The sequence below is a fragment of the Schistocerca gregaria genome, chromosome 5 (genome assembly GCF_023897955.1).
Source record: "Schistocerca gregaria isolate iqSchGreg1 chromosome 5, iqSchGreg1.2, whole genome shotgun sequence".
NCBI lineage: Eukaryota > Metazoa > Arthropoda > Insecta > Orthoptera > Acrididae > Schistocerca > Schistocerca gregaria.
The window spans coordinates 644,197,566-644,211,816 of record NC_064924.1 but is presented as its reverse complement, the minus strand read 5'-3'; the positions used below and the strand labels follow the sequence as shown (position 1 = coordinate 644,211,816).

General features: G+C 42.4%; 1 protein-coding gene across 2 annotated transcripts in view; it reads left to right on the top strand.

Annotated features, from left to right (window-relative positions):
- The window catches only part of LOC126272465 (vesicular glutamate transporter 1-like), a 155,772-nt gene that overhangs the window by 92,051 nt on the left and 49,470 nt on the right, over positions 1-14,251 (top strand). For both annotated transcript variants that reach the window (XM_049975343.1, XM_049975342.1), the window contains exon 6: positions 7,185-7,315. In XM_049975343.1, the coding sequence (XP_049831300.1) occupies positions 7,185-7,315 (131 nt within the window). The remainder of the gene's footprint in view (positions 1-7,184; positions 7,316-14,251) is intronic.

Here is a 14,251-nt window from a genome sequence, read left to right as displayed (position 1 = left end):
CAATGGCAAGGAAAGCGTTTCTGAAGAAGAGAAATTTGTTAACATCGAATATAGATTTATGTATCAGGAAGTCGTTTCTGAAAGTATTTGTTTGGAGTGTAGCCATGTATGGAAGTGAAACATGGACGATAAATAGTTTGGACAAGCAGAGAATAGAAGCCTTCGAAATGTGGTGCTACAGAAGAATGCTGAAGATAAGATGGATATATCACGTAACTAATGAGGAGGCATTGAATAGGATTGGGGAGAAGAGAAGTTTGTGGCACAACTTGACTAGAAGAAGGGATCGGTTGGTAGGACACGTTTTGAGGCATCAAGGGATCACAAATTTAGCATTGGAGGGCAGCGTGGAGGGTAAAAATCGTAGAGGGAGACCAAGAGATGAATACACTAAGCAGATTCAGAAGGATGTAGGTTGCAGTAGGTACTGGGAGATGAAGAAGCTTGCACATGATAGAGTAGCATGGAGAGCTGCATCAAACCAGTCTCAGGACTGAAGACAACAACAACAACATATAAGCAGACTGAAGCAAAGAATGAAAATTTGTACCAAAGCCAGGATTCTAACCTGTGTATCCTGCTCACTCGATAGATATGCTAACCACACAGTGGCTTTGGACAGCTGCAAGGACTGCTCTGTCAAGCCTCCCCCCTCCTCCTTCCTCTACCCTAACACACCTCCCTCCTTCCCCATTTCGTTCGATGCTGACGTTCCATTCCAATACAGTTGAAGAGGCTCGGAAATGCTGTTCGAGGTTAGGGTGACTATCAAGTGGGCTGACGCGCGAATGGGAATTTGGATTGAGGATAGAGGCGTGCAATGGTTCTTGCAGCAGTGTAAAGCCACTGTGCCTGGTTACAGTGATGGTTACCGCATCTGCCTAATCTGCAGAAGATTTTGCTTAGAATCCCTGTTTTAGTACAAATTTTCATTCGTCTCTTCAGTCTGCATATACGTCGTAGATGCATGAGGTTTTAAAAGGGCTCTGGAACCATATAGTTTCATTTGATTTGAACTTTGAATTAAGTATTATGGAATTACCACTCATTTTTTCGTGTCTACTGAAAGCCTATCAAAAATGAAATCTGCTGAGTAGTGCACACCTTCCTGTAAAATACATTAGAATGTGTCAGAGAAATGTATATCGTTTCCCCACCTAGTGTTCAGTGAACGAATGTTGTTGCTTCTTCTGACTGAGACAATGTTGTCGACAACGAATCCCATAGTGGAATCTGTGTATAGGGACGACACCTTTACAGTTTTGGAACACCTGAACAACGGCCTACATGAAGTTCGAGAGGTGACATCACAGACCGTTTCTTCGCTTAGAACATTTTTTATGGATGCACAGAGTTGGCCTAAAATACATTCCCATACCAGATAAGAAAGTAAAAGTGATCAGAGTCAACAAACCTACACGTTTCAGTGTCACAGACAACGGAAACCATTCTTATAGCAAAGATAGAACGATATCCTTAACATCGGTTTGTTGCAGGATTCTCGAACATATTCTCAGTTCGAATATAATGAATTTCCTTGAGACAGAGAAGTTGCTATCCATGCATCAGCACGGCTTTAGAAAGCATCGCTCCTGTGAAACGCAACTCGCCCTTTTTTCACATGATATCTTGCAAACCATGGATGAAGGGTGTCCTAAGGTACGAGCATATGGGATTGGTTCCCAAGTATGTGAGTGGCTCGAAGACTTCTTCAGTAATAGAACCCAGTACGTTGTCCTCGGTGGTTATTGTTCATCGGAGGTGAGGGTATCATCTGGAGTGCCCCAGGAAGTGTGGTAGGTCCGCTGTTGTTTTGTATCTACATAAATGATCTTTTGCATGGGATGGATAGCAATGTGCGGCTGTTTGCTGATGATGCTGTGGTGTACGGGAAGGGGTCGTCGTTGAGTGACTGTAGGAGGATACAAGATGACTTGGACAGGATTTGTGATTGGTGTAAAGAATGGCAGCTAACTCTAAATATAGATAAATGTAAGTTAATGCAGATGAATAGGAAAAAGAATCCTGTAACGTTTGAATACTCCATTAGTAGTGTAGCGCATGGCACAGTCATGTCAATTAAATATTTGGGCGTAACATTTCAGACCGATGTGAAGTGGGACAAGCATGTAATAGCAGTTGTGGGGAAGGCGGATAGTCGTCTTCGGTTCATTGGTGGAATTTTGGGAAGATGTGCTCATCTGTAAAGGAGACCGCTTATGAAACACTAATACGACCTATTCCTGAGTACTGCTCAAGCGTTTGGGATCCCTATCAGATCGGATTGAGGGAGAACGTAGAAGCAATTCAGAGGCGGGCTGCTAGATTTGTTACTGGTAGGTTTGATCATCACGCGAGTGTTACGGAAATGCTTCAGGAATTCGGGTGGGAGTCTCTCGAGGAATGAAGACGCTCTTTTCGTGAATCGCTACTGAGGAAATTTCGAGAACCAGCATTTGAGGCTGACTGCAGTACAATTTTACTGCCGCCAACTTATATTTCGCGGAAAGACAACAAAGATAAGATAAGAGAGATTAGGGCTCGTACAGAGGCATATAGGCAGTCATTTTTCCCTCGTTCTGTTTGGGAGTGGAACAGGAGAGAAGATGCTAGTTGTGGTACGGGGTACCCTCCGCCACGCTCCGTATGGTGGATTGCGGAGTATGTATGTAGACGTAGATGTGGAATATCGTTGACGTACCGCCGTGTTGTGAGGGTGCCTCGATGAGAACCAAATGGGTCCTGTTATGAAAAGATATGGCACCCCTCACCCCCACTCCTGCTTGTCAGATCTTATGGTGGGCGACAGGAAGGTTGGTATCCCACTGCTCTCCAGAGCATCTCCAGCACTTCTTCACTGGTCGTCACAGTTCAGTTCTTAGTGGGACTCGTCAGTGAAAGCAATTCTACGTCAGTCAATGAGGTTCCAGGCAGAAGACTTATATGGAGACGACCCAGACAGTGGTGACATACCGACTAGACTGTCGCTCGCCATACGACCCGACGACCTAGAGTGATCGCCTGGCCTGCCATTTCTTCTCATAGCAGAACCCCTTTCATTGACATCCGCAGCGCCCTTACAGCACAGAGATTCGTCGGCGATATCCAGCGCCCGGCCTCGTTGCCCTCTGTGGCAAGCCACCCTGGGCTTTCACTTCATAAGATGATGCCGTCCCGCACAGGGCGAGGGTTTCTACTGATTGTCCTTGTTCTTGCCAAATCCTATGCTGGCCAGCAAAGTCGCTGGACCTCTCCCCAGCTGAGACCTTTCGGAGCGTTATGGGCAGCAACCTCCAGCCAGCTCGGGATTTTGACCGTCTAACGCGCCAGTTGGACAGAATTTGGCACAATACCCCTCAGGAGGATATCCATCAACTCTATCAATCAATGCCAAGCCGAACAACTAATTGCGTAAGGATCAGAGGTGGACCAACGAGTTATTGACTTGCTCAATTTGCGAAGTTCTTTCTCTTAAATAAATCATCCAATTTTTTTTAATACTGTGATCATTTGATTTCCTGTACATGTACATCACATCTACCGATTTGCGTCCCATTCAAATAATTTCATCGTCTTAGCTGGCTTCTTTTCTCATAAGGTAGGTTTTTTCTGTGTCGTTTATTGTCGTTTTACTCCTTGAAAATTGTTTGCATATGTGACAAATCCCAACTTCCACAGTGGTTTAGAATCCAGTTAAACTGTAGATTACCCTACGGCTGGGTGAGTAAGATAAACGTCATAGGCAGAAAAAAAAACACCGCCTTCAATAGGACCATGTGTAATAAAGGAGCGTAGCATACAAACCAATATTCAGGTTGAAGGCAGTTTGACATTGCCTGACAGTACTCAAAATGGGCGGTTATATAGTGCAAACAACTGCAAACTTGTCTCCCCTTAGTTGTTGATGCTGTCTTCAGTCCAAAGACTGGTTTGATGCAGCTCTTCATGCAAATCTATCCTGTGCAAGCCTCTTCATCTCTATGTCTATCGCAACCCACATCCGTTTGAACCTCCTTACTATATACATTCCTTTGCTTTCCTCTACAATTTTTACTCCTCCACCCACGACCAGCCCCACACACACCCTTCCCACCAATACTAAATTCACGATTTCTTGATGTCTCAAAATCTGTCCTATCATCCGAGCTCTTCTTTTGGTCAAGTTGTGCCATATTTTTTTTTTGTACTTGCTCATTTGTTATTGTATCTATCTTTTAATATTCTGCATTACTATTTACCACGTCATTTCAAAAGCTTCTGTTCACGTCCTGTCTGAACTGCTTATCATCCACGTTCTACTTTAGAACTAGGCTACACTTCAGACAAACACCTTCAGGAAAGGTTTGCTAACCCGTAACCTGATATTAACAAATACTCTTTTTCAGAAATGATTTTCTTGCTGTTGCCAGACTACATTTGAAAGTATCTCTACCTCGGCTATCAGCAGTTATTTTACTGCCCAAATAACAAAACTCTTATGCTGCATTTAGTCTCTCATTTCCTCCCTCCTTGCAGATGTATAACAAAAAATCCACAGCTGTCCAGATACGATAGAGTCGATACCAGCCAAGTAAGCAAGACAATATCTTCGTAGCTTCAGAAAAAAATTCTCTCTTGAATCAGTTTTAAGTTCTAAGACAATAATGCGGGAGATAGTGAGTAATATGAAATAAAATCTTTGGAATAACATTTGCCGGTTTCAAAAGAAGAGGATGATACTTTACATATAGTGTAACTACATACCATCACGGAAGCGTTGCATAAAGATATTTATTCAAACTCTGGCACATAGCATGGCAAATGAGAAATTCAAGGGGAGATAGCCTAGCAATTAACTATAACAATTTGTGTGTGATTACAATTATATCTTTGTAAAGATAATAAGAACAATGAACAAAGGAACAGTCCATGAATTTTTATTGCAGTGACCGATTTCGTTTGATCTAACCCATCCTTAGAGCTTAAATGTTGAAAGAATTGTAGTTATCATCGCCGTCATCTGATGTGTCTTGTCAAAAACACGAAGCGTACCAGTAGACTCCTGTGATACGTACCTTCCTCTCAACGTTTTTAGTTCTGAAGATAGCCTAATGTTGTTGAAACCGTTCATTACAATTAAAGTACGTGGTGCTAGATTGTGTTTCGTGGGTAACAAGAATAGGCAAGGAGATGGATTACATATCGAAGTCGGATTACAATCTGTATTTAGGGAGGTAAGCATGAGCTGATTCGTATTTCCTGATGACACTCCTACACTTCATGAATTTTTTTGTGTCACACTTGACTACGAACAGGTACTAAAATAGTGATTTTAGACTCGAAATTTATATTAAGAAAACGAATCGATAGCGGTAATTAACGTAAAAAATGATATAGTTAAAAAAATTAAGCACTCTGCTTGAATTATATTAATTTATTAAACATGTAAGACAATGAAAAAATAATCATGAAACTGAAAAATGCTTAAATTTCTTGAAATACCCCTCTGTCAATAACGAAGTCCAACACTGCAGTGCAGTAATCTAAGTAGGAGGTCTTTGTCCTGGATAATCTCCGCTAATTCTTATATCAGACGAAATATACACTACAGAAAGAAGGAAATTAGAATTTTAAGAAGGGTCTTAGGATAGAAGGGACAAAAATGAGAGTTTTTACGGAGAAGGAATGAAGACAACTATAATCGGGAAGAAAGTGGAAAGATTTCGGACGACACAATGTAGAAAAGACCAGTCTGATTATTGGGCACGTATGGCAATAGACGACTGCAGACTTACCAGACAAATTATGTCAAGTTTAAACGAGCAAATGAGATTTGGTGTAAAATTATATAGTGGTTTGTTTTGCAGGCACCAAGGTGGGAAACAAATGTATTGGCATTCTTGACATATCGGCCTATGGTGATAGTTGGTTGCCAGGCAACTGAAGGTGAATCAGCAACTACCAAATTTATGGAGTTGGGACAGATTACACGAAGGAACAACTGTAATAAGGAACAACATGTAGTCAAACAAACAATTAAGTTATTAATTCGTATTTTGAACTAAACAAGGAAAACAAACAATTTTATAGTATATCTCATAGCATTTGAATTTGCTTGGAAGATTGAGTGACAACCACTGTTCTATGTGGGCCCCTTAAAATTGTTGCGTTAATATACCACCAATGGTCGTTGAGCAGTTTAGTGAAGCGTAATTATTGCGAAAACTGAGAGCGACATGTCGACCGCTCAGCGATTGAATTGTCGTCTGGGCTGAAGGCAGAAGGAGATCCAAAGACGTCAAACAGTTCAAAGAGGTTAGGCAGCTTCAAGATGGGCCCGAATTTTCCTTCGTTTTGCGCCACTCGTCAGAGCTAACGTATAACTCCGACAACTACGGAATATACAACAGCTCGTCCAAACTTCTTACCCACTCCACACAGTTTGTTAGATATCACCCTGGCATTTAAAGTCAGTCCTAAAGCAGTTTCTGTTAGTTCTCAGGTTTCATGTATCTTCTTGTATTCAGACACGGGCTTCAGTTGAACCCCACGGCGGTTGGTGTCCTGGCACCTACTCAGACTATAGGCAGCTGTCAAAACACGAGGAATGCAGCTGGTGTTTGCGTCAGCCCTTGATTTCAGAAAGTAATGAGGATGGCACGTGTCAAGAAAGGAAAGTTATAGTACGAAGAGTTTATGGATACCGTGCCAAAGGTTCTATGCCGAGGTATTATAGGTCAGGTTGCAAAAATCAAGCCTCATACAGAAAGCAGGAATTACTCTAAGGGCTCAAATAAGGCGAGGCAGAAATTGTTAAAATACAAAATACAAATACGTTTCGAAAAAATGTCAAGGGGTACCCATGGGAAGCAAAAAAAAAAAAACTTCTGTCTGTAGGAAGTGGGATATAGCCATAATAAAATAATCTAGAGTTCAATAATCTAGAGTTTGTAAGCCACAAAAAGATGAAATGAAATAAAAGTAAAGGATTACTTTATGTGGTTCCTATCTTTCTAAATTCTTTCAAATGTAGATTTTTTTTGTTTTTCAATATTTTTTATTTATTTATTTTGCAAGTGAAACACAAGTGGAATAATATGATAAACATTTGGAATGCCACGTTCCTACTAACTGCAGCGTGATGTTACCCACCCTTCGTGATGAATCGAGTCTTTTCTGATCACGAATGCTGTTGGATGTTGCAGGCGCTGTCGGGATGCTCTGGTACCTGGCGTGGGCACTGCTGGTCAGGCGTGGTCCAGAGTTCGACTCCCGAATCGACCCAAGGGAGTGCAAGTATATCAGCGAAGCTGTAGGCGATCACCCCAACACGCAGGTGAGTCCTTTCCAGGATCCTTTCAGACACTTGCAACGAAAGCGTGCTTTCTGAATTTGAATAACACTGGGCGGTCACGGATCAAGCTGGTCCCGCGACGCTGTCAGTGTCTCACGGAGCCCGTGGCTCTGCCGGCGGTGTTGAACAGCCGCACGTATTTCACTCTTACAGGTCCAATTGACATTTTAAGGGGTGTGGGACGTCAAAAGTGCCGACTTGGAGCAGGAGAGTCACCACAGGACATTTTAATTACTATGTCTATACTTTTACAAATAAATTCATAAATTTCCACTGCTATGAGTATGAATCCTGAATCCTTACTTGTCATGCTGTTTTTATACAAGTTTATTTGTAAAAGTGTAGACAGTGGAAAGTAACATGTCCTGTGGTGCCTCTCCTGCTCCAAGTCGGCCCGTTTGACGTCCTACCCCCCTTAATTACAATTACTGCATGTGACTGAAGCTAATTAGCTAGTGATTCGTGAAACATATTGCAATTAATGCAACCGAGTACGAGGGACTGCAATAAGTAAGGTAATAAATTTTTTTCTCAGTCAATTTCGGTTGAAAGAATGTTTAATTTCTTGTGACACCGTAGATTAATCGATTTCGCTTCGATGCGATTTAGCTTCATGTTTCATGAAGTTCGTATAGGCAGAGGACCTATACGCAGCCTTCAATGTGGCTCCTGTAACGGAGGCGCTTTCCAAGCAGAGAGCTGTCATTGAGTTTCTGTTGACGATAAACCAGACCATCGCAGATATTCATAGGCGCTTGCAGAATGTCTACAGAGACCTGGCAGTGAACAAAAGCACAGTGAGTCGTAGGCCGAGGCCTTTGTCATCATCGCAGCAAGGTCGCGCTAACATGTCCGAACTCCCACGTACTGGCCAGTCGCATACAGCCTGAGATAACTGAAGACGCGACTTCAGCGTGTAGGCCGTTACAAAAATGCAAATTAACTTCTTTTCCAAGATAATGCAAAGCCTCACGCAAGCCTGCGCACTCCAGAGGACCTCATAAAACTACATCATCATCATCATTTAAGACTGATTATGCCTTTCAGCGTTCAGTCTGGAGCACAGCCCCCTTATAAAATTCCTCCATGATCCCCTATTGAGTGCTAACATTGGTGCCTCTTCTGATGTTAAACCTATTATTTCAAAATCATTCTTAACCGAATCCAGGTACCTTCTCCTTGGTCTGCCCCGACTCCTCCTACCCTCTACTGCTGAACTCATGAGTCTCTTGGGTAACCTTGCTTCTCCCACCATCTAAGCCTGTTCGCCCTGACTGCTACATCTATAGAGTTCATTCCCAGTTTTTCTTTGATTTCCTCATTGTGGACACCCTCCTGCCATTGTTCCCATCTACTAGTACCTGCAATCATAAAACTACAATTGACTGTTTTTCCTCATCCACTCTACTGCCCGGATCTCGCACCTTCCGACTTCCATCTGTTTCACCCATTGAAGGGAGCACTCTGCAGGAAGCAGTACGGGAACGATGGCGAGGTTATTTACGCAGCAAGACGCTGGCACCGACATCTACCAGCAGAGTGGTACCATGCCTGCATACAAGCAGGCTTAAGACTATCACATTAAACGACGACTCTGCTGAAAAACAGAGTAGGAAATTATACAATGAAGCGTCAAAGAAAGTGGTATAGTCATGCGTATTCAAATACAGAGATATGTAAACAGGCAGAATATGGTCCTGATGTCGGCAACGCCTTTATAAGACGACAGGTGCCTGGCGCAATTGTTAGATCGGTTACTGCTGCTACGAAGGCAGGTTATGAATATGTGAGTGAGTTTGAAGTGGTGTTATAGTCGCCCCACGAGCAATAGGGCACACAGTTTCCGAGCTAGCGATGAAGTACCACCATTTCACGTGTGTACCGTAATTATCAGGAACCCGATAAAACATCAGATCCCCGGCACTGCTACGGCTGGAAAAGATCCTGAAAAACGGGGACCAATGGCGACTGCAGAGAATCGTTCATCGTGACTGAAGTGCAATCCTTCCGCAAACTGGTGCAGATTTCAATGCTGGGCCATCAATAAATGTCAACAAATGTCAACGTGCGAAACTTTCAATGAAACATCATCTATATGGGCTCGTGTACCCTTGATGACTGGTGTCACAAAGCATTACGCCTCGCCTGGCCCCGTCAGCACCGACATTGAGCTGTTGATGACTGGAAACATGTTACCTGGTCTGACGAGTCTCGTTTCAAATTGTATCGAACGTATGGACGTGTTCGGGTATGGAGACAACCTGCATGTCAGCAGGGAACAGTTCAAGCTGGTGGAGGCTCTGTAATGGTGTGGGGAGTTGGAGTAATATGGGATGTTATTAGTAGTGCAAAAAAATATCTATGTTATGTTTGAATGTACATATTTTCGGTGGTAAGTATATGTCGAGGGTCTGAAATGGCGATGTTCTGATTATCCTGTTGCAATGTGGTCGTCGTCAAGCCCCCAAGGAATGGGAGGACAACAGGCTCCAACACTTTAGAGATGTAACGCTGGCCGGTTAATGTACTGGCAAGGTGTACTAGGAGGTGCGGTAGTGGAATGCAGTGCCACACCACACCAAACCGTAACACCGGGTGCAGGACCAGTAATGGCGATGCTCAAGGCAACAGTTCCCAGCACTTGACCGTAAAACTGATCAAGAACATACGTTCTGAAGTTTGCTTTAGACGTTAATAAACTTTGTCGTCGCTAGTTCCTTAATTCCCATCCTATATTCCGACTTTTTATATTACGGATGGTGACTCATAACCTCACTTTCGCCATTCAGTATGAGGCTTGAAACTTCTTTATTTAAATGAGTGTGGCTGTCCTTCAATTTCTGAACGACTGAGACCCACAATATCCTAGCATATACATTTCATTAAGCACTTACCTCACAAAAGTCTTCATTACGCGAACTACTGCAATACAGCGAGCGTCAATACTGCCAACTAAACAAAAGATTCAAACTACTAAAGCGACTAACTACTTGTTGCCATGTGGTTAGCAAAGGAAAGATGTTGTTACAAACCAAATAACGTATTTTTTTACCTTGATAATGTGACATCCAGTTCAGACACGAATATAAATCGTCATTGACATCTAGTACAAAGGTATATACTCATGAACAATATTAAATCTCCAAGTCGAACATGTACTGGTGGTTAGCCTACGCTAATACGTCAGATCTCTATTTACCCTCCATCAATGCTAACTTCTCACATCTAACATCCATCACTGCTGGCTGTTCACCTCCCAACCAGTACTACCATCACTGCTGGCGACTAACTTCCACCTGCCCAACACTACTGGCGATTAACTTCCAACGAGTCCAATCAATCACAGAGTCTCTTACAAAGAAAGCGCAGTCAGAGATCCAATGCAGAGCGCTAAACAGCGCTGCCAACGTAGAAGCAGCCCACTTACAGGCTAAGCAAACTAAAGTGGTGTGACATGACGGAGAGTGTAAATACACGCTGACGTGATGGTGCTCTGACGTGATGGCCGTTTGTTTTGCTGTGCAAAGATAAGAATCCAGATTATTCCAAGTATCAAATCTAAATTGTTATGGTGTCTGGTGTGTACAAAACGCATATACCAATTCTACAGCACCTACGAAGGAAATCTGTGTGTATTGTGGGAATATAATGACATTCAAAATTTACAGGACGCAATACGGGAAAACCTACTGTGACCACGGTGCAATGTGTATTGACAACACAAAGTCAATTCTGCGCATCTGAATGCTCACTTCAGAGATATTTCCACTCTACGGATTGACTTAAAGATTACTTACGTTATTCACAATCGATAAACTACTCACAGAACTGCAGCTTTGCAGTGAGCCTGCGGTAACTAATACTTGAAAACATTGAATAGTGAAAGTAGCAAATTAAATCTGAAGAGTTGCAGATGTAACAGCCAGCTTTCAAACTGGTTGTTTACCTATCAGCATTAACTGCTGTTTGATCGTCTAAGGCAGTGATGGAGACATGTCCAGTAAAATCAATAAAACAAGCGAGGCTTTCTTTCAACCGCTTCCTGGACGAACCAGTTTTGTTGGTTTCAATTCACCTTGAAACACTGAAATAGTTCAACTGCTGCTTGTTTCCTGGTTGGTACTAATATATCCAAGATACGTCTACTGTTCTGATATTGTTTACCGATACTGCAGTTTCTGGTTGGTTGGTTGATTTGGGGGAGGGTACCAAACAACGAGGTCATAGACCCCATCGTACTAGGGAAGTACGGGGAAGGAAGTCGGCCGTACCCTTTGAGAGGAACCATCACGGCATTTGCCTGAAGCCATTTAGGGAAATTAGGGAAAATCCAAATCAGGATAGCAGGATGGGGGTTTGAACCGTCGTCCCTTCGAATCCGAGTCCATTGTGCTAATCACTGCGCCACCTCAATCGGTTGTAAATTTCTATGTTGAATTTATTGCGGATTTTCTTACAACAAGCAATAATAGTCTGTTTTTGAGCTTCCATCGAATTATATGGACCCATCGGATACTGATCTATTTTACAACTAAATATTTACCGAAATCGAATGTACACTACCTTAAAAAAAAGAGAAGCACCCAGGGGAATTATTCGGATTTCATTGTGAATTTGTACAAGTACGCACCATAGGCAGGGAATATAAATGATTAGAGCAGCAATACTTTGTGACAGGCAATACAGCCAGCACAATGCATTAGCGTTGTTCATGTTTAGCATTGTTATCCGGCCTGGTAGAGTATGCAAGGGGCGCGAACAGCGCCAGGTATTTCGTGACCAGTGTGAAGGACCCGGAAATGACGTGTACTCGTGTGAAACGTTGTCATCAGCACCTGACAGAGTTCGAAAGGAACCTCAAAATGGTTCAAATGACTCTGAGCACTATGGGACTTAACTACTGTGGTCATCAGTCCCCTAGAACGTAGAACTACTTAAACCTAACTAACCTAAGGACATCAGACACATCCATGACCGAGGCAGGATTCGAACCTGCGACCGTAGCGGTCGCGCGGTTCCAGACTGTAGCGCCTAGAACCGCTTCGCCAGCCCGGCCGGCAAAACGAACCTCACTGCGGGTCTCTATTTAGCCGGCTGGTTAAATCGTTGAGTATAAGAACTGTGGACCATTCGGATGTGACATGCATGGACGATGTTGACTGCATGGGAACGTGAGAGTAGGCACACCAACACCACCTAGATTAAGAAGGCCTGTGCGCTGAGTAGCCCACCCACAAAGAACCTTTACCACCCAAGTACAGTTTCTACTGATAGGCGCTTCTAGAAAAGTTTTTTTTCTGGCTAAATATTATATTTCTAGTGACATAATCAATAACAACAGAAACTCTTACATCAACTATTTCATACACTAATATACTAAATTATTTCTTTTGGTCCTGGAAATCCAGAACTTGTAACGAGAAAGATGGCTTAGTTAGAGAGCAACTAGTCTAAAATAGTTTTTTAGAAAGTTTCGTACTAGTAAATTCTGAGTTTTTCCGGTGTTCTTAATGAACTATTAGTTGATCTACCTTAACGTCCTCGGTGTCCAGCCATTTATATTAGGCTATCTGTTCTTTCCCATGTGACATTATTGAAAAAGCAGGGTTGTTATTCTGTAATGACCAAATAATAAAACGTCAAAATAGAGACCCTTCTCTAATCACTTGATGACAAGACGAAAATCTCTGTTTTTCCTGCCTTCCTTTCCACTGAGACTGGAGAGGCTTACCGTTAGTCTGTTGAAACACTAATCCAGCATCTGCTAAACAAAGCATTTTATTAAATTTCTACGAGCAACTCGGTTGACATAGTAATAACCCGCACATACGTACTGCTCTAAATCAACAACAGAACCATCTCTCTAAACACGTTACGTGGAGCACGTCGTATCAGGCTTCACTTTCAGGCAAGCAAACAACTAAAACTGAACAGGAAACAATAACAAGTCTTAAGCAAAAATTCGCAGATAAATGTTCCACGCATGACTGAATAAGGAATTGGCGTTTAATGTCTTGTAACGTCTGTGACTTCAATGACAACATATTCAAACATTCGAAGAAAAGCAAAATGGGGAACCCGCAGGGATTAAATCCTTACATCTAGATCAGTGGGCACAATACACGCTTGGTCTTCAGCAGCTATGTAAAAAATTTAAGATAGATTAAAGGAAATAACAATAACACAGTACCGGCAAAACGTTAGGACATTAAGTGCCAAGTTATGTATAAATTTAAGGTTAGGTTTCACATTATTAACGTCATACTACAGTAGAAACAAAAATGAATTTAAATGAATTACCTTTGTTGTTTCGCTGATAGTGAATTTTCCCTTGAGATAGCGTGTTTCCATTTTTCTAATAACTGCTATTCCTTCGTAAATGAAAAAAACTTGCACTTTTAGTCCCGTCGGATAATATCCCTTATATCCGCTCACACAACATCTGTAGAGTATTTTGTCTGTTACCAACACTAATTTGAATTGTGCATCGCATAAATAACATTAGAAACATTCTAAACAGTTACAATGTGCAACACTAACGTGTTACCAGGCTCAGCACAGTATTCCACAACACTAGTTTTCGCTGTTGTTGTGATTACTCTTGGTATACCCGTCTTGCTGTTCGCACAGGCCGTATGATCTACTCGTATGTGTCGTAGGGCATACTCGTCATCAACGTCTGACCGCCACAAGCGAGGACCACCGTATTGTCCGCCAAACACTTCGTTACCACTTGACATCTGCGCATGCCTTCCGAGAACAAGTAATAGCTCCCTGCAATATTCTGTGTCATCCCATACAGTTGGGCGGAGACGTACATCAGCCGGACTAGGGAATTACGGTCCAGCGCATAGACTGTAGTACACTCCACACTACAAACAGCTGCCTTTCGATTGATTCTACGAATAGGAACCAAGG